Source organism: Mus musculus, chromosome 5 (genome assembly GCF_000001635.26).
Source record: "Mus musculus strain C57BL/6J chromosome 5, GRCm38.p6 C57BL/6J".
Classification (NCBI taxonomy): domain Eukaryota; kingdom Metazoa; phylum Chordata; class Mammalia; order Rodentia; family Muridae; genus Mus; species Mus musculus.
This window is the reverse complement of record NC_000071.6, coordinates 121920386-121940100: the sequence shown is the minus strand read 5'-3', so window position 1 is coordinate 121940100 and position 19715 is coordinate 121920386. Positions and strand designations below refer to the sequence as shown.

The 19715-nt window shown below is 52.1% G+C and overlaps 1 protein-coding gene across 16 annotated transcripts in view; it reads left to right on the top strand.

Annotated features, from left to right (window-relative positions):
• The window catches only part of Cux2 (cut-like homeobox 2), a 192454-nt gene that overhangs the window by 110315 nt on the left and 62424 nt on the right, over positions 1-19715 (top strand). For 14 of the 16 annotated variants that reach the window (XM_011248171.3, XM_011248166.3, XM_011248167.2 and 11 more), the window contains 2 exons: positions 15186-15296; positions 18740-18787. In XM_011248171.3, coding sequence (XP_011246473.2) covers positions 15186-15296; positions 18740-18787 — 159 coding nt within the window. The remainder of the gene's footprint in view (positions 1-15185; positions 15297-18739; positions 18788-19715) is intronic. The other 2 variants (XM_011248173.2, XM_030254119.1) reach the window with 1 other exon arrangement.

Sequence of the window (19715 nt, the reverse complement as noted above, 5' to 3'; positions counted from 1 at the left end):
CACCACCCGTAGTGTAATGGTGGCATGGTTGGTTGGTGGTTGTGCCATCTTGCATCTTGATGTGGGTGTCTTGCCTGCTGTTTCCTCTCATTTGTCCTTCTATTCATTTGCCTTTCTTTAAATCTTTAAGAGTTTTTTTGACGTTGGACATAGCTCTTTATCAAATCAGGTGTGTGTCCCTTCTATCTGGCATGGTCTTTGTGCTCTGATGTCACCTCATAGGTTTGGTTTTATTATTATCATTATTCATTCATTTATTTAATGTCTTCTGTGTATGTGGCAGTCAGAGGGCAACTTTTGGGAGTCAGCTATCTCTTTCCCCATGTGGGTGCAGGGGATCAAACTTAGATCATCAGGTTTGGCAGCAAGCCCCTTTACCCGTTGAGCCATCTTGATGGCCCTGTTTTTAACTTGACTGTTATTTCCCAGGGTGTGGGTGAGTGCTCTTGGATTTTATTATTTGGTTGATTTTGGGGTTTTTTTGTTTGTTTGTTTGTTTGTCTTTATTTTTTTGAGGCATGATCTTACTCTGTAGCTCAGGCTGACAGCTAGTAAGACAGCTCCTGATCCTCCTGCCTCCAGCTCTCTGGAGCAGTCTGATTATGGGCATTCGCCGCCATATCTGGGCATACTCAACAGTGTGAGCACACAACAGCTTCCAAGCTGTTGCTGCAAGTGTGGATGTGATGATGTCACTCCAGTAGGCACGATGATGTCACTCTGGCAGGCGTGATGACGTCACTCTGACAGCTATGATATCACTCTGGCATTGACAGTGATAGAACAAATGCTTTGCTGTTTTTAATTTTGAGCGTGGTTAGCCATCAAGCCATATCTTTGTCCCTCTGTGTGATCAAAGGTCCTTGGAGTCCTCTGTCACTTTTAAGGGAGCAAAAGGTCCTGAGACAAGAAAGCTTTGGGGGAAGTATGTTCTGTGGCTAGCAGGGAATGGCTGTGGTACTCAGAGACTAGGAAGTGAGACCTGAGTCTTTAAGGGCTGGCATTTTGGGAACAACACCCTGGTGGCCATGAGGGAAATATGTTCTTGAAGGACAGCAGTGATGTTTTCCTGGGGTCAATTGAACCAGGCCACCCTCTCACATCTCAGGGCCTCACGGTGCCTCCACACCTCCCAAGGCTGGCACGGGCACCCCCAGGCTCAGCCACCGTGGACTGAGAAACCCCAAGGTGTTTTGTGTAGTGGAACAATTTAAAATAATTAGAAACTTTGCAGAATGTCTTTAAACACACTGGCGTGGGTCTCCGGAGCAGCTCTTATTAGCAGGGACGGCTGCTGACTGGCGAGGAGCGGCAGCCATAGAAGGCCCTTGATTAAGTAATTTGAATATCTTTTGGAGAACAAATCCTGAATCTCTTTCTATTTTCTCCCATTGTCCCGGCTGCACATCTGCTGGCTGGGGTGGGGGATGGTCATGAGCCCCATCCCAACCACTTCCCAGCCTGGGATGGGGCAGGGCTCCCTATGGGTGGCTGACAAGCCTCAATGGGACCTCACGCTGTCCTGAGAGTGGAGTTGGTGGCTACGCTAGGCCCTGCTGCTATTCTGCTCCGTTATCTGCCTGTCATTGAAGTGTCAGGGTCTGGGCAAAGCATGTGGGAGGCAATGGCAATGTAGTTTCCCTGCAGGCCCCTGGGAGCAGTTGGGGACAGTCCCAGGGAGCAGGAGAAGACAGCCTGGGTCCCTTTCAACAGCACCACGTTGTCTGAGTAAACCTCTCTGTGCCATATAAATATATATATAGATAATAACAGGGGCCCCTTCCTGGGTTCCTATAGAGCTGGGCTGTGCACACAGCAGGCACACCACTCTGCACTTAATTAACAGACGGTAACATGCAAGCGGCGGGGGCCGTAGCAAATCCCCAGCGAGTCTGTTTGCAAGCTGGCGGGCTGGGTGCAGAAGCAGCCGTGTTTACAAACTGCATTAGTGTTAGGTTTGTCCTGAGCTAGTTCGAAAGATTAAGATTGGGAGATGTTGACATAAGAAATAAGGGTTTGGGTCTTTGGATCAGAAAGTAGCTGCCTGCTCTGGGCCTGTGTGATATCACTGGATGTCGCTGTGTGACAGAGGCTGGAGCAGAACTCCGACAGCGGAAGGACATGTCCCTGCTGGCCCCTAGCTTCATGCATGGCATCACCTGCTGGGATGTTGCTCTCTCTGAGCCCAGGAGGTCTAGCAGGGTCAGGCGAGCCCTTTCCAGATGTCTTCAATGACTGTCCGCTATAGGTGCTGCTTAAAGCGCATTTGCGTTGGCAGAGCGCTTAGCCGGCATGCTTTGGCTCTGTCCTAGCTCTTTGAGGTGGGAGAGGGGTCTGGGGAGCTCAAGGGCATCCTTGGCTACTTACTTAGCAAGTTCAAGGCCTGCCTGGGGGCTGTGTGAGTCCCTGCCTCAAAAATGTACGTCAGGACGCATGTGGCATCTGAGTGTCCCCAAGTGAGAAGTATTCTCTGGCGGGAACATTTAGTTTTATATGATCCTGGCTAACTGATGGTGGAAGCTGCTGTCTTGGCTTTACCTACTTGCAATCACTCACCCAGCGGCCACTAGAAGCCAACTCTATCCCCTTTCCTGCCTCCAAAGACCCACACAGTGTTGTTCGCATGTACCCCCTGGACCCCAAGACCCGTGCAGCCACTGGTCCCAACCATCTTCCCTTCACACGAGTCCTTTCTTATTTAGTTTGGAGCTGTTACAAACAGGGCTGGAGGGATGGCTCAGTGGTTAAGAGCACTGGCTGCTCTTCCAGAGGTCCTGAGTTCAATTCCTGACACCTGCCTGGTGGCTCACAACCATCTGTAATGGGATCTGATGCCCTCTTCTGGCATGCGGGCGTACATACAGATAGATCACTCATACATAAAAGATACATAGTAAAACACCTTTTATAAAAGGAAGAAGAGGAAGGAAGGGAGAGGGGGGCAGGGGAAAGGCTGGGCTGGAGAGATGGCTTGTTCTGTACAATCCTATCTGCATAAGCCCAGAGAACCAAGTAAAAAGAGGCATAGCACTGCGCCAAGTGCTGGGAGACAGGAGGTGGGGACAGGCTGGTGCTCTGTGACAGCCTAGCCAGCCGCTGAGCTCTGGGTTCAGGGGGAGACTGCCTCAAAAGCAAAAGACAAAGCAAAACAAAAAATCCCAAGGCGTCCTGATTCCTGAGAAAGAACCTCCAAGGGTAACCTCTGTCCTGTGCATGCTTGTGCATGTACACACACACCCCGCCGCCACCGCCGCTGCCACCCCTACCGCCGCCATCACCACCACCACCACCACCACCCCACAGCTAAGCCTGCCTTTAAAATCTCTGCCTCCCCTGCCTGTTTCCTTGCTCAAAACTGGCTTAACCGATTTGGGTTATTTTTAGAAAGATGCCTGGCATGTCGGCTGACAGAACTTACATCCGAAGTTTCCACCTGGTAGGAAAAGACAGTTTCTATACCTGGGGCTGACTCTGTGTGTGTGTGTGTGTGTGTGTGTGTGTGTGTGTGTGTGTGTGTGTGTGTGTGCTCGAGCGCGCTCGCATGTGCAAAACACTGTTGAAGACTAGGAGCTACCTAGACATGATCAGGCTGGTCCCCGAACACCTCCAGAAGACCCAAAAGTTGAAGGGCAGGGGCGGAATTCTTTCTTAGAACTGCCTCCAACGCCACAGGGTGCTCTCAGCACCCAGAGCCCGGGCAGGAGAGAAGGGCCACCCAAATCCCATTCTGACTGACACCCTGTGACCCTGAGCCTGGAAGCACCTCCTCTGAGTTCCCACTGTCACCCTCCGTAATACAGGAATGTGACAGACAGAGACCTAGGAGTGCTGCTGTAATGTTAATTACTGTCATGGTGGCCCAGCGTGGGACGAGACGAGGCAGGTTCTAGAAAGAAATCTTATACACACTTCATAAACCTGAGCTGATCTCTGAGCAGTGCTGACCCCCACCTTCTGACTTCCTGCGAGCTGTTTTGAGGTGTAACTTAGGCTAAACTGACCTTACTATGTGCAGGCAGCCTGACATATGCGTCTGGGTGTGTATGGAGTTACAAGGCCTCTGTGCTATATGCTTTAGAAATACCCATCACACAAAAGGTCCTTTGTATTGATTTATGATCCCTCCTGATCTAGCCCAGCCCAGCCCCGCTGCAGGCTCCTTCCGGCCTCAAGGGATTTGCCATCTGTAGAAATGGGGACGGGGCTCCAGCCCTGAGCACCGTGATCCCAAGATGTATCTTGTCACATACATGGCTGCCTTGTCCTCTGTGTTTCAGAGTAGCATGTCAGCATGTGGAGTGACCACGCTATCCATCATTTATGTGTCTGTCTGTCTCTCTGTGAGTTTGGTGCACACAGGCTAGAAGAGTGTGTTGGATCCGTTGGAGCTGGAGTTACAGGCTGCTGTGAGTGGCCGTGTAGGTGCTAGGGAAGGAATTCTGGTCCTTTGCAAGAGAATCGAGCGATCTTAACCACCAAGCTGTCTCTCCAACCTGGGCTCAGGTTTCCGAGACCCCCACCTTGGCAGAGGGGCGTTCTGCTCCCTGAAGCTCACTGAAGGAAAGCTGCGGGATGAGAGTCAGGAGCGAAGAGACAGTCAGGGCAGAGAGGAGCTGTGCTTCTGAGCCCCATGCGTGGGGTCCCTGTTGGTTTTTAAGCTCTAGCAATTATGGAGAGTGCTTGAAACGCGACAGCTTTCCTCCTGTTGTCTGGTCAGATCCTCAGGTCAGGATAAAAGGTGCCTGGCTTCACAGATGAGCAAAACTCACAGGCCCAAAGCATCTGGACGGGCCACCGCGCCTGCTCAGGCCTGTTTACAGTCCCACCGGCTCCATCCACTTCATCAGGAAGTCCCCTGCCTCTTTCCATCCCTCTCCTGTTTCAACCCCAGAGTAAGAAAGTGTCAAGATTACTCTTTGGCTTTCTATATCTGTGTGAGGGTTTTGTAGTGCTCAGATCTTTTCTTCCATATTCTTCATGCGTACACCCGTGTGTGACCATGTGTGGAGGCAGAGGAATGGCTTCCTGTGTCTTCGCTCTCACGCTCTCCAGACACTAGAGTTCACACTTCAGCCCCGCACCACGACCTCTGCCTGACCCCACCTCCCCCGGGGGGCATGCCACTGTGCCTGACTTTCCTGGGGGCAATCACACCTATGCTTTCCAAGTAGGGGCTGCTGTTTGCTTTATGAGGATGGAATAGGAAGTTCTGCTTTACAGATGAGGGGCGGGTCAGACCTAGGAGATGGTGGGGATCAATAGAGGCTTCAGGCAGCAAGGGTTGCGAATGCAAACGTCCTGGTGTGGGAAAGGGGGCTGGCACCATGGGAGAAGGTGTGCCTGGAGAGTCAGGGAGAGGTGTCTCCTTCAAAAGATCAGGGCCATGAGCAGTGACTGGACCCCAGCGAGCCCCAGAGAGCAACCTGACTCAGTCCGAGACAGCGGCCAGTAGGTGAACTTTAAGCCAAGGAGAGGTGAGAGCGCCCATGGAGGTCTGCGCATTGAGTTCCATTGGCCACACCAGGGTGGGCGCCAAGAGAGGAGGCAGCAGCCGGAAATAGCCTTTGCTGGAGGTTAGCAGCTTGGACAAAGGCGGGCAAGTGGTGGTGCTTTCTGGATGGTTAGGAGTAGTTAAGAGGGAGTCTAGGGTCCTCTCCTGTTCCTAGCACCCTCACACAGAGCTGAGGAGCAGAGATTCAGAGCAGTGACTTGCCTGAGTCAATTGAAAGTGAAGTATGTAGGATTCGAACCCAGGTCTGCCATTCTGTGGTCCCGCCCTGTTCTCCAGAACAACCTCTGGGACCGAACCTGACACCCAGCCTCTATCTCTCCAGTAACAGTAAGATCTACTCAGCATTCTCCCCATTCCACAGACCAGGACACTGGGGCTCAGGCAGCTAGAAGGGGAGCTGGAGACAGGAGTCAACTCCATCCACACTCCCAAGACTCTGTGTGAGACGCTGGACAGTGAGCCTGCCCTCTAACCCTGGACTAGCCAGGCTGGGCTAGCCTCTGACCCAGCTCTCAAAGATGTTCTTAGTCCAGACAGTTCTGTTCAGACTCTGCCTCTGGGTCTGAGTCTCCCATGATTATGTGTCTGTGAACTATCTGTGTCTGGTTGGGGCAGAGGGGAGCAGGGGAGGGACAGAAAGAGACACAGGGAGGGAGGGAGGGAGGGAGGGAGGGAGGGAGGGAGGGAGGGAGGGAGGGAGGGCATGGAAGAAACCCACAGCCTCGGGCAGAGGGAACTGCCTGTGTAAATGTCCTGGGGTAGAAAAGGTCAGCTCACTACCACTAAACTTTAGTGCTGGCCTTCGTCTTGCTGTGTGGGTTGGGGGTATCCTTGTGAATATATTTCCTTTTCTGTGTGTATGTATGTATCTATCTATCATGTTTTGTCAGAGTCTCCATGTACGTGTGTGTCTCTGCATGTGTCCCTTGCTTCTGTCTTCCTCTTTATCTTCAAAATGGTTGGGGCTGGGAAACCAGTTAAGATTCAACGGAAACGCTTGTATCTCTCCTTTCACCAGCGAGGCTTGCGAGGTGTTTGTTAGGGGTGCCTCTGCTGGCTTAGGAAGTTACATCTGTGGCAGTCCTGCCCCCTCACCCCCCATCCTCACCAAGCCTCTGGGAACACTGTGGACCAAGCACTTGGCAAAGCCACCATTGAATTAGGGAGACTAGGCTGTATGGGTCCCAGCTACAACCACTGCTGCGTTTAGCTGTGTGACATTGGCCAAAGGTCTGTATGTCCCCTGTCTGGTCCCTACCCAGCCACAAGGCAGGTGCACAGGGGGTACCTCTGTTCTCCCAGCCCCCCTGGCTGTCTCTTACCCGAAGCCCATAGAACAAGTGCCCCTTCCCAGCCAGTGTCTCTGCAGCCAGCTACCTTTGTTTTTACACTGACTCTCTGACCCAGTCCCCTGAGTTGTTCCCAGACGTTCCCAGCAGCCTGGGCTTCCAGCCACACCTCAGGCCCCCGCTCCAGAGCCACCTAACTGTCAGGAAGCCACCATCCTCTGTGCAGTGCTCTTAAGATATCCTGAGTGACCATCTTAGTCCTTTACCCCATGGAAGCTCTTGGGTCCCACCTGACTTAGGAAAATGCCTGATCAACTTTCTTCTCAGCTGGCATCTGGTTGCTTCAGTGGCTCTGTAATCTTGAGACCTTCCCTGGAGCCCCCCATTGCTCCCCCAAGCTTTCTTCCTGCCCTGGGCCTCAGAGCAGAAGCTGATCCAAGTGTGGCCAGAAGGAAACAAGTCACAAGTGCATTAGCGTCCCAGATGGTGTAGTGACAAGTAGAGGGTCAGACGGGTCCAGAGCCCTGTTTGGCCTGCTCCTCACTGTGAATTTGGGGCAGTTGCATGATCTTGGGGGATTGCAAGAACACATATTAGAAACGCAGACCTCTAGGTAGCCGAGGTGGTATTCAGTTCCCATGATGGATGCAGGGCCACCACCTGGAGCCCTAGCGAGTGCCCCAGGGCATAGTAGGTGCTTGGTGAATAATGAGTAAATGAAAGGATGAATGGATAGGCGGGTAACTGAATGAGTGTGCGAACAAAGGAAGCGGTGAATGAGAAGTTGGGGAGTGGGCGGGGCAGTGAAGGAATGCATGAGTGAAGGAATGCATGAGTGAAGGAATGAATAAGTGAAGGAATGAATGATTGTCTGCTGCTGTGTCCCTTCCCATCTCTTCCTTTGACAAAGGAAAGGAAAAGGTTGCCCAGCCTGCCTCACCTTCATGCCAGCCCTGAGCCAAGTGAGAGGCATCCCCAGCTCCTTCATTGATACCCTCAGGGTTCCCCGTGGGGGGCGGGGCACTTCCGCCAGGCTGCTTGGGAACAGCTAGTAGTAATCAAGGCAGGGGAACGCCATCGGATGTGGCTTGTGCCAGGTGATTATGGGTTTGATTGGCGCCCTCCCTCCAGGACAGCCACCTCCGGGTCCTGCAGTGGCAGGAGCTGGCTGCTTTCCTGCGAGATACCTGGGGAGTGACGGGGAGCTGGAGGGGGAGCAATGGCTGCGCGTGGGGGTGCAGCCAAGTCTGGCGGGTCCCTCTTCCATTTGTCCCTTAACTCAGACATTCGTTCACACTGCAAGTAGTGAGTGCCCGCTGTGTACTGGGGACTCACGGTAGTGATCTGAGCCAGATACTCCTGTCCCTGGTAGATGCTGGAGGATTCCGGGTGTGTAGACACAATTTATAAGTAGCTATCCGAATGGGTGAGGGGTGTTTGGAGAAATGGCAGAGGCTCAGGTGAGGGAGGGTAGATGAACAGACATCTGCTGTTCTAAGGAGGAGGTGTGGTGGGTTTTTGTAAGGGCTGAGACTCCTGGGAAGGTGACAGGAAAACCCATGGGCCTTCGGGAGAACAGCATTGCTGACAGATAACCCAGCCACTACAGAGGGCCTAAGGCAGAGTTGCGTTTGATGTCCTCAGGAGCCAGGTAGGACCCCATGTGTCCAGAGCAGTGACCCATGGGAGGGTTTAGATTAGAGCAAGGAAGATACCAACTAGTGTCATGTGACTTCCTGTCCACCAGCCAACTAGCAGCAGGTGACTTCCTGTCTACCAACCAACCAACCAACCAACCAACCATCAGCCTGGGGCCTCCCGAGACTGCAAGCTAGTGCCTCCTTGGACCTCCGGAAGCCAGAATTTTGGGAACTGATGCAGGACTTAGGAGGCTCCTGCTGTCTTCACTTCCTGTATGACCAGGTGTGCCCCATCGGCAGGGCTTGGGCCAGTCCTTGACATTGTGGTAGGAACTGAAAAAAAATAATTGTTGAGTGAATGAGTGAGTGGAGGATGGGTGAGTAGGCAATTGTGTGGACAGCTAGATGGGTGGAAAGACAGATGGATAAACGATGGGCTGGATGGACAGATGGATGGTGGAAAGATGGTGGTTGGGTGGACAGATGAATATATGAATGATGGAGGATGGATAGGTGGACAGGTGTCTGGATGGATGGATGGATGGATGGATGGATGGATGGATGGGTGGATGGACTGATGGATAGATGGGCAGATGAGAGATAGATGATGGATAGATAATGGAGAGATGTTGGCGAGGTAAGTAGATAGGCAGGTGACGGATGGAGGAGAGGCAAATGGACAGAAGGATAATGGGTAAGATGATAGACGTATTATGGATGGGTAGGTAGATGATTGATGGATAATGAATAGATATTGGATAGGTGGGTAGATGGATGGCTAGGTGGGTGGAGGATAGATGGTGACCAGATTATAGATGGCGGAAGCAGGGACAGATGGGTTAATGGATAGATGAACAGACAGTTAAAAGAAGGGCTCCCCTTGTCAGTGCCCGATGCTTATCCCCCAAAGCAGCCTAGGAAAAAGAACCAATGGGCACATAGCCGTATCTCCTTGCAGGTCCCATGTGTCAGTGTGCCCTACAGCAGTTACACTAGGCCAGTCGCTGTGAGGGCAGTGGGCGGCCCTCAGTTTATACCCAGACTCTGGGGTTTGGCCTCATTCTGAACTGTCCCGAGGCACTGCTGGAATGTAGTAAGTTCAGCCTGGCTGAGACCCCTTCTCTCAGGCTCCACCCCTTGCCCCAGCCCAGATAATTGGCCCAATACATCTTGGTGCTGGAAATTTACATAGAGCACAGGAAGTGATGGATGACTCTAGTAAACCCGTCTGTCTCCGCCTGGCGCAGCTATCCATCTCAGTGGGCTGCGAGGCCCATCTGTCTTTCTGTCTCCTTGATGGTGGCAGGCCAGCGGGTGCCCTCCATCCTGGGTCATCCGAGGCCCCCTCTGCAAGGCAACATGCAGCTGGCTGGCTGGGGCAGCCTGCAGAACTTGTTCCTTCTCTGGTGTGCCTGGGCCTACCTTCCCCTGGATCCATGGGCCTGTCACACTCGCTGCTGTTGTGAGGCGCAGCTCATGACTGCTCCACTACAAGCCTGCAGCAGATGTCTGAAGACCTCTTCTGCACCAGGCATTTACTGGGGTGCAGGCCCAGTCAGTTAGCTGACGCACACTGCCGAGCTCCCCAGCCTTTCGTCAGAACAGTGATGCTAGCTGCTTTTATCTTCCAGCTCCATTGGTTTTGTGTCAGATGGTATAAGACAGGGTTGCTTTGATTGACTAGACAAGCTGGCCATGAACTCCCAGGCATCACCTGTCTGCCCCATGTTGGCGGAGAGGTGTTAAAGAAGTGCATACCTTTAATATCTCACTCTCTACAGGTCACTGGAGATTTGAACTCAGTACTTCCCTCATTTGTGGGGTGTGTGTGTGTGTGTGTGTGTGTGTGTGTGTGTGTGTGTGTGTGATATGTATATGTAAATATGAGTACATGTGTGTATGATATATGGCATGTATACATATGTGTATATGGTATGTGTATGTGTGTGATGTGTATGTGTGTGATATGTATGTGTGATGTGTGTGTGTGGTATATGTATATGATATGTGTATATGTGTGTGATGTGTGTGTGTTGTATAAGAGTGTGAGTGCGCGCCTGTGTATAGTTATGTGCATGTATGTGAAAGGTATGTGTGTCAGTGTGTTTGTGCACGCATAGGTGCATACATGTGTGTGGTATGTGTGTATGTGGTATTATGAGAGTGTGAGTATATGTGTGTCTATGTGTGAGTGTGTTTGTGCATGCACATGTGTGTATGTGTATTTGTGTATGTATGTGTGTGTATGTTACCAAGCACTCTACCCACCAAGCCATCTTCCCAGTAGCAGGTAGTGGAGAGGGATGTCACTATCCAAAGACCAGGGACAGACAAGCTGTGACACATGAGGCCAGACACGGCGGCAAACTCCTATTATAATCTCACTACTTGGGAGAGAGACTGAGGCAGAAGAATCCAAAGTTTGAGACCAGCCTAGAATACATAATGGTTTCCTGTCTCAATAAAATGTCAAATCAGAGGCAACCCCGGGTGTTCATCTGTGGGGTCACACACCTGTAATCCCAGCTGTGAGCAAGATGGCAGCAAGGAGGTTAAGAGTTCTAAGCCGGCCTGGGCTACAAAGTCAGTGTAGTGGGAGGCCAGTTTGGTGTGTGTGTGTGTGTGTGTGTGTGTGTGTGTGTGTGTGTGTGTGTGTGTGTGTGTGTGTGCGTGTGTGTGTACATATGATAATTTAAGTGGAGTAGCATTGTGGTTGAACATGGGACATGTTTCTAACCTCCAGCCCATGAAGTTGGTGGGGGCTCCTATGTTCTGAGGCCCAGGAAGTCCCAGGGCTGAAGAGCCGGACTACCCCAGAGCTGAGGCACAAACCAATCCCAGAGAGCAGGGACCAGTGGCAGAGCCCCTGCCGGTCCAACGCCCCCCCCCCCCCAGCTTCTCCTCTCCCTGCTCGCTGGCTCCAACCTCAGCTGCATCTATCATCTGCTCGCAGCAGCTCATTAAAATTATCTCTTTTTAGTTGCAAATGGGTCGTTTATGAGGAATCATTACTTGAATGGTCTGCACAGGGCTCCGGGCTGTCTGTCTGCTGTTGATGGCTAGTTAGGTTAATTGCATGTGTCTCCTCCCTGCCTGGGTCTGGCCCAAAGTCTGGGACTGTTTAGATCATGGCTGGAGTCGGACATGACGTCTTGCAGGAGTGTGGCCGGCGAGGCCCGCTAGCTGGATGCAGGGTGTCTCTGAAGCCGGACTTGAGAAAACGTGGCTGGCTTATGTTTCGGAGACGTCTTCTGTTCTCTTGAAATAAATATAGTTCTGTGGGCTTTTCTGAGTGTGTTTAGTTTAAAAGAGCCCAGTTGTCCATTCCATCTCAGAGTTTGTTGATTTTCAAATGCCCTTTCTTTGAGAGTACAAGGGGATCAGTTTAATGTCTCTGCTTGGCACCCTGTCCCTCTGTGTGTGTGTGTGTGTGTGTGTGTGTGTGTGTGTGTGTGTGTGTGTATGATATTTTTACTGACCTGTGAAAACCTAGAGCATTTGGATATAACAGGGTGTCCTCTACACCCGGTGTGTCTAAGGAAGAGATGAATATCAGCCAGTGTTTATTGAACTCCTGGCAGGGTACATTATGATCTTGAATTATTTAAAACAGTCTCCCCTAAACATCCTCAGCGGAAGGAGAATGGGAGCGGAGGAGAATGGGAGCCTGAAAAGCCAGGCATAGAAAATTTGCCTCCAGAGCCCACCAAGGAGCTGCCCCCGCCTCAGTGATTAGGGCTGCCTGTAATTCACCTCCTAGCCCCTGGCTGAGTCCTCTCACAGACACACAAGCCCTCCATAAATGGTAGTTACCATAATTGTATTTATTATTGTCACGGCCGTTGTCGCCTGCATATTTACCGTAGAAACGCAGCAAGCATCCCGCATGCACCGAGGCAGAGTTGAGGAGGGCATGGTCCTCTTGTCTGCGACAGAGATAGCGTCTGCTCCATCAGGACTGTGGGCAGGAGAGCTGGGCTTGCAGTGGTCCAGAACTGAGAGCTAGTCATGTCCCCTGCCTCACCACCTTGGCCCTTGGACTTGGTGCGGTCAGCAGGCCCCGTCAGTCAGATCTGTACCCATCAGCAATCAGCGATGTACAGATAGAGGGACAGCCCTGGGGTTATACCACACTGACAGCTAGATATGCTCTGCATGGCTATTTCCTGTATGGGTGGGAGGGGGCGGGCATTCTTCTATGTATACAGGTTCATATGTATGTGACCTTACATATGTTTTCAGTTACTCTCCACTTCATTTACTGATACATAGTCTCCCGTTGATCCCCCCAGGCTTACACACTTGAATAGTCTGCCTAGCCAGCTTGCTCTAGGGAATCCCCCATCTCTCCTCCAATGTAGTGGGGTTATCAGTAGGCCACCACACCCACCTAGCTTTCAGGTGAGTGCTAAGGGTCTGAACTCTAGTCATCTGGCTTGTGCTGCAATCCCTTTGCTCCCGCCTCCGCCTCCGGTGGAAGAAATAAGTAAAATCCAGACTGCAGACACTGGTTCCGAGCAAGTATGGCTGTGTGAAGAGGTACAGGGTCCCCGAGAGGGGAGCTTACACCTGCAGGTGTCTCCATGCTCCGTGATCCCAGGAGGCTAGGGCAGGAACCTTGGGAGTTTCAGGCGAGCCTAGGCTCCAACATTTAAAAATAAGTGCTCATAAAACTCACAGTGTCAGATACACAGTTAATCCGTGGTGCATCCCATGTCCCATTTTTTTTTGTCCTGGGATGAGAAAAACACACCTTTAAAAACTAAGTAAAACTTCAGTGGACCTCAGTGTTCCAGTTCTTTCTCCCCTACGATGTGAGAGCCTTATTGTCCTGGCCTTACAAGTTCTTGGGAGGTGTGTGTGTGTGTGTGTGTGTGTGTGTGTGTGTATACCCATGAATGCATAAATTGTGGCAAATGTCTTTTCTCTTCCTTTCCCTCTCTATCCCATCCCTCACCCATCTCAAAATCCTTCCTAGTCCTCAGGCTGACAGCGCGGAGGTGACCCTGCCCAATGCTGATGCTTCAGCACCTTGGAGAGAGCCACCCAGGTTTTAAGCAGTGTCTTTTGGTGCCTCTGTCCCCTCTGCTCACCTCCCCCACCCCCATCCCACTCACCTTCAGTCTTGGGACTTTCACCAAAAGTTAGCTGTTTTTCTAGAAACAGACATTCCTTCTTAGATTGCCCCCCCAAAAGGGTTCCAGGGGCCAGAGCCATCCTCACAGGTTTGGGGGGATCAGGCCTATGACACTGGTAAATAGCCTTGGAGCAGGAAGTTCAGATACTAGCCGTCTTTTACAGGGAGAAGGCTTTGCAGTGGGTTAACGGTCCTTTCATTTCATTATCTAATGGTGAAAGGGTTTCATTGTGTGTGCAAGACGAATGTGTATCAGCGGTGACAAATGGGGTCTTTCATTACGCGCCGCACTTCGTCATACATATGTTGGATTAAAGAGCTCACCCTGGAAATGCGCTCCCCGCATCTGCGCGCGCGGGTGTATTTTTTTTTTTTTAATAAATCTGATTGCAGGAATTTATTGCACCACCGGATTTAGGAAATTATGGGTCTTGATTGCTGCAAATATAATCGGGTGATAGATGCAGGAGGGTTCGTGGAGTTATTGTCCTTGGGGGTGGGGAGCCCTGTTCAAGTCCGTGCCAGCAGTGCAGGCCACACAAACAGAGCGTTCCTTGGATTATGCAAATGAGTCACGACAACTCCTGCTGAATTGTACTCCTGCGAAAGCCTCCATGACAGCGGAGGAAGCTTCAAGAGGGGCGATCAAGCACATAGGTCCCAGCAGCAGGCCCCACTATGATGCACTCGCACACACGCGCGCGCACACACACACCCCTCTCCCTCTCCATCATTGGTCTTGTGTGGCCAAACCCTGGTCTGATTCCTGAGTGCGCACACAGTCAGGCCAGCTCCCCTACACCCCACTCCCCCCCAGTCTGTTCCTTTTCAGTCGGTGAGGGTTCTGGGAACCCTCGGTGATTTACCGTGGGGTACACCCGAGGTCACCGTACTTCTCTTCGGCACCTTCATTTTTCCAAAATTTGCTGGAATTAAAAAGCCATCTATATCTTAAGAGGCGAATTTATGAGCCTTTAAGGGAGAAAGCGGCAGTTGGAGCTGCGCCCGCCGCTGATGTATGGAAGCTGTCGGCAGCACCCGCGAGCGGGGAAAGTGCCCATACAATATGCCACGCGCTGCTATTTTGACACGCTTTGGAGATGTTTTCTTCAGTTACTGACAGGCTTATGCCATCGCTCCTTGGAAATTTAAGAGGTGGGGCTGGGGGGGGTGCGGGGCGGGGAGTGATGAAGAGGCATGTCGGTAAACCGTCCAGTTCAACTTTGTCTGGCCCAGTGCCTAAGGGCAAAAATGAAAAAAGCCCACAGGATCCTGGGGACCTTTTGTGTTTCATCCTTTTGTTTTGTTTTGTTTTGGGTTTTTTTGTTTCTTCATTTTTCATGCATGCCAGGAGTCAATATCTCGCCATTTCTCAGCCTTGTAAGTTACAGAAACTTGTTCAGAGCACTGTTGTACAAAAATTCAACAGCAACAAGAAGACAAATCAATCAATCGCTCTCTCTCTCTCTTTGTCTCTCTTTGTCTCTCTCTGTCTCTCTGTCTCTTTCACTCTCTGTCTCTGTCTGTCTCTGTCTCTCTCTCTCTCTGTCTCTCTCTCTCTCTCTCTCTCTCTCTCTCTCTCTCTCTCTCTCTCTCTCTCGTTGCAGAAGGAGCTTAGTTCTGTCGCCTCGGAGCTGTCTGCGCCACAGGAGGAAAGCGGACTTTCTCCTAAACATTTCATTGAACTCCGCCGGGAATTTAAGAAAGATGTGCCAGAGGTAGTGCATCTGCCTGCCTGCCTGCCGCTGCCACCGTGGCATTGACTGGGAAGAAACGCAGCTCCCCGCCCCACCCCCACCCACCCCATCCCCACCCCGCCATCCCATTCAAACTAGATTGTGAAAACTGTAGACATAAGTGACTAACAAGAAAAGAAGCTAATTAGCCACCAAGATAAATCACAGCCCCAGCCTGTCGGCTCTGGCAGTGTTGTGGGGAGGGAGGTGGTCCCCAGTTCTGACTGGAGTCGGGCCTCCCCTCCACCCCACCCCCGAAAGTGCCTCCACCCAGATTCCATGCCTGCAGTCTCAAAAGTCCTCATCTCTCAGGTGAAGTGGTTTGCAGTTGTTGGCGAGGCAATTTGGCTTGAAGTCAGGCTCACTCATCTTCCCTGCCTGCCACTGGGCCTGGGAGACACAGCGAGGGCTCTGGAACCTGCTCCTTCCTGCCAATCAATGCCCCTGTCCCTCCCATTCCCCCACATCAAGGTTCCAGACCCCCCCCCCCCAGTCTGGGCAGCCCACTTCCTCCCTCTCCCTTGAGGAGAAGATCAGCCCAGACATGTGTCTGTTCTTTCTTGAAATCGGATGTGAGAATTTTATCCCCTCAACCCCTCTGCCATCAGGGCCCCTATTGCTTCTCAAATTAAATACATATATATAATTTAAAAATCAATGAGAGTAAATGGAAAGTGGAGGCCTTGGACCTTGTGTCACTTTGACAGGGCTGAGACACCCTCGGTGTGGGCAACAGATCCAGTGCCCAGCCTTAAGCTCTATCTGGCAGCCGTCTTTCTGATAATGACTATCTCAGCTTACCTGTTAGCTGTTAGCGTGTGCTAGACCATGGAAGGAGGAATACTGAGGGTGGGTTCCTCCTCTTGGCAGTGGAGGGTCGGGCCCTGAGGTGTAAGAGGCAGGGCAGGCAGGCACAGAGGGGCTGAGCCTCACACCCGAGACTGTAGAATCCCATCATGGCGCTATAAGCAACTGTGGTTCTTCAGGGCACGTTGGTGATGAGGGCCCAGCTAGGACTCTGGGGGTAAGTCTAGAGAGAGCTGCAGGAGAAGATATGCAGGAAAGAGGCAGAAGCCTCAGAGTGTCTCCCACCGCCGTCACTGCTCCAACGGGCACAAGTAGGTCTTTCTGAGATAGGGGGTCACATGTAGCCCAAGCTGGCTTTCAGTTCCTCATCTCTCAAGTGCTGGATTATAGGCATGCACTATGTGTTTATGTGACAACCAGGGTGGGACCCAGGGCCTCGTGCAAGCTAGGCCAGCACTCTGCAAACTGTGCCACATTCCCCAGACCTCTCTTCTCTTTTAAGGAGACCAGAGCATGTTCTATAAACAGTTTTCTCTCCACACTGCGGAGAAGTCTCGGGGAAGCGTAACTGAGTCCACTGTAGACTTTTAATGGCCCCACACACTTATCTCTCTCTGGTTTTCTCTGACCATCTGTCCCGTCCCCTTCCCCCAGCATAGTGAGCTGAACCTCAACCATTGGTCCGCACGGGAGCTCTCAGGTGAGGAAATCCAGGCCAGGTTTTCAGTCCTGGGAGTCTGCCTTACATAATTTCCAATGCTACCTAAAATTATGCAATTACATAATTAGAAGGGATAAATTTCCACTCCTGTTATAGTCACGGCTCTGGAAACTCTCATGTTTGGAGCCCATCCCTCCTGATGGAAGAGTCGTGACAGCTTTATTTAAGAGCATCGTCTAGGGGGCTCCAGTCCACCTACTACACGCATCCCACCTGGTTCCTCTAGGACTTATGTGGTCACAGTCGGGGGTGGGACTTGGCCCAGCTCTCACCCACTTCTTCCCCTCATGGCTCTAAGAAGTAACCTCACTTGACTATAGGGATATGGGAAAAACCTGTTAAAGGTATCTTAATAAGTGGGCTCCAATTCCACCTGCTTACTTCATCACCCTGGGGCCTCAGTATCCCCCCTTTATAAATCAGGGGCCTTTTGGTTTAAAGTTAAACGTTTTCGACTTTCTCTGGCCCTTCCTCTGAGGCAGTGGGTCCACCCCACTGCCCGAGGCTTAGCCATCATCCCCAGTGACAACCCCTCCAGTCCCTGCTGTGATACACGGCCACCTTCTCCTGATGGCGTCTTGCCTCTGTGCATCTAGCCTTGAGACCCTGACCTTGAGCCTCCCAACTCTGCCGTCAACCAGCCTGGCACCCTGGCTCCTGAAACCAAAGCCCAGGACACTACCTGTGTGTCTCTTAAAGAGCCACCTTACACCCAGGCAGCAGCCACCCTGGGAAGTCCCAGAGACAGAAGTCAGTATGGAAGGGTAGCTGGGACAGAGGGACCTTGTCCTGGGGGTAGGATCAGTAGGGAGTGTCCCCGAGGTTATGGGGTTTCTCTTTTACCTCCAGCCCACTTCCTCCCCCTTGCCTCCCACCTCCCTGTCTCCCCTCCCATCCCTTTCCCCCTCCCATAGGGTTTTCCTTGTGACTTTGATTGATCGTGGCAGGAGGACGTGTTCCCAATGGATCCCTGAGGACCCACGGGCTTCAGGGTTGGCACCTTGGAACACTCACCTCTGCCAGGTGCTGGGGGAACCTCAGAGACTACCCCTGAGGTCTGAAAATCTCGAGGTCGCATAGGAAAATTGGGATGTGTGGGTGTCTAGAGCTGAGCCCACGAGGGTGCTCAGAGCATTGGTAAAGGGCGTGGTAAACAGTCTCATCCCCAGAAATCACTCCACGCCCTGGTGAGGAAAGACAGGCAAGGACAGAGGTGGTGGGGGTTGGCAAAATTTAAGATGCAGATTCATGGGAAATGGCTACATGGAAGGATCAGACCCATGCTGTGCCTGGAAGGGATGTCCCCAGGGAACTTTGCCCACCTAGCACTGAGGGTAGAGAATCAGGGTCAGCTCTCCGTCCCCATCCCCCTGATCTAGGCCACAAGACCTACCATGCCACACCCAAGGACAACATGAGCCCCATCTTCCCAGAACTTGGGAGCACTCAGGAGTTCGTGAATTCAAACCAGCCTGAGCTACATAGCAAGACCCTGCGTCAAAGGGCAGGGGCTGGAGAGATAGCTCAGCAGTTAAGAGCACTGACTGCTCTTCCAGAGGTCCTGAGTTCAAATCCGAGCAACTACATGGTGGCTCACAACCACCTGGAATGAGCTCAGATGATAGTGTACCCACATATATAAGATAAATAAATCTTTAAAAAAAAAAACAAAAAAACTAAAGGCATAGCACCTTAAAGGCTCAGTGGCGGAGTGTGGCCGGCTTGGTTCCATCCCTAGGAAAACAGGTGTGCATCTAGGAAAGGCCCTAGGTGTGTGTGGTGTGTGTGGTGTGTGTGGTGTGTGTGTGTGTGTGTGTGTGTGTGTGTGTGTGTGTGAAGGGTCCAGGGCGGGCTCGGGACACTTGCTCTGTGGTCGACCCTCTGCCTTCTCTTTCAGGGAATCAGAGCGATGGTAGCTCCGGTGCTGAAGAGCTTCCAGGCTGAGGTAAGAGCCAATGACATTACACTTGGGGCAGTGGTGGTTAATGCGCCCTGGGCTTCCCTCCCTGCAGGCTGTGGCTCACCTCCCAGGCTCCCCCCACCACCTCAGTTGAAATCTGAGGTCTACAGATTCCACCCTCCCTGCCTACCGACCCCCCCCCACTTCCCCCCCCCCCCCCCACCTCGCTGTCCCAACTAGAGCAACCTTTCAAGTCCCAGGGGCGACCAACCCATCCTGCATATCTGCCTCCCACCATTCTCCGGGTGAAGCAGACTTCGTGGCCCTTGTTACAAGCCCTCGTGCCAGCAGCTGTCTCCCCACCCCGCCCCCCGCCCCCCGCCCCCCGCCTGCCCATCCATCCCATGACAGCAAAATGTCCTACCCTCTTCTCTATGGTATTGATAATGTGCCTTCACCTGCCTAAGATGCTGCAACCATGCTGGGCTGGGGTGGGGGGAGCATCTCTAATGCCCCCACGGGCAAGGGCTCCCCTGGATCTCAGGTAGACCCAGAAGCCCGTCCCCCCACAGCCCTGAGGTGGAGAGGAGGGCTCCTTTGAATTCCCCACTCTCTCCCTCAGAACCACCACCTACATAGGTACAGCTGCATGCATGGGAATGTTGTTGTGGGCGTGGCTTCTCTAATGCAATCTCCATTTTCCTCTCTGTACCCTGGAGATAAAGAGACTTCTGGTCTTCTGTGCAGTTTTGGAGTTATGGATAAAGAGAGAGAATGCAGGCTGGGGTGGGTATGCCCATCTGACACTCTCAAGAGTGTCACAGGAATGAGTAGTTGGGGTTACTGGCTGTGTGACCTTAGGTGAGTTGCTTGACCTCTGTGTGCCTCTTGTGTGCCTTTTCTTTCTGTTGTAAGGTTGAGGTGGAGGGAGAAGCCATGTAAATATGAAGGAAGTATTCAGAACACTGCCTTG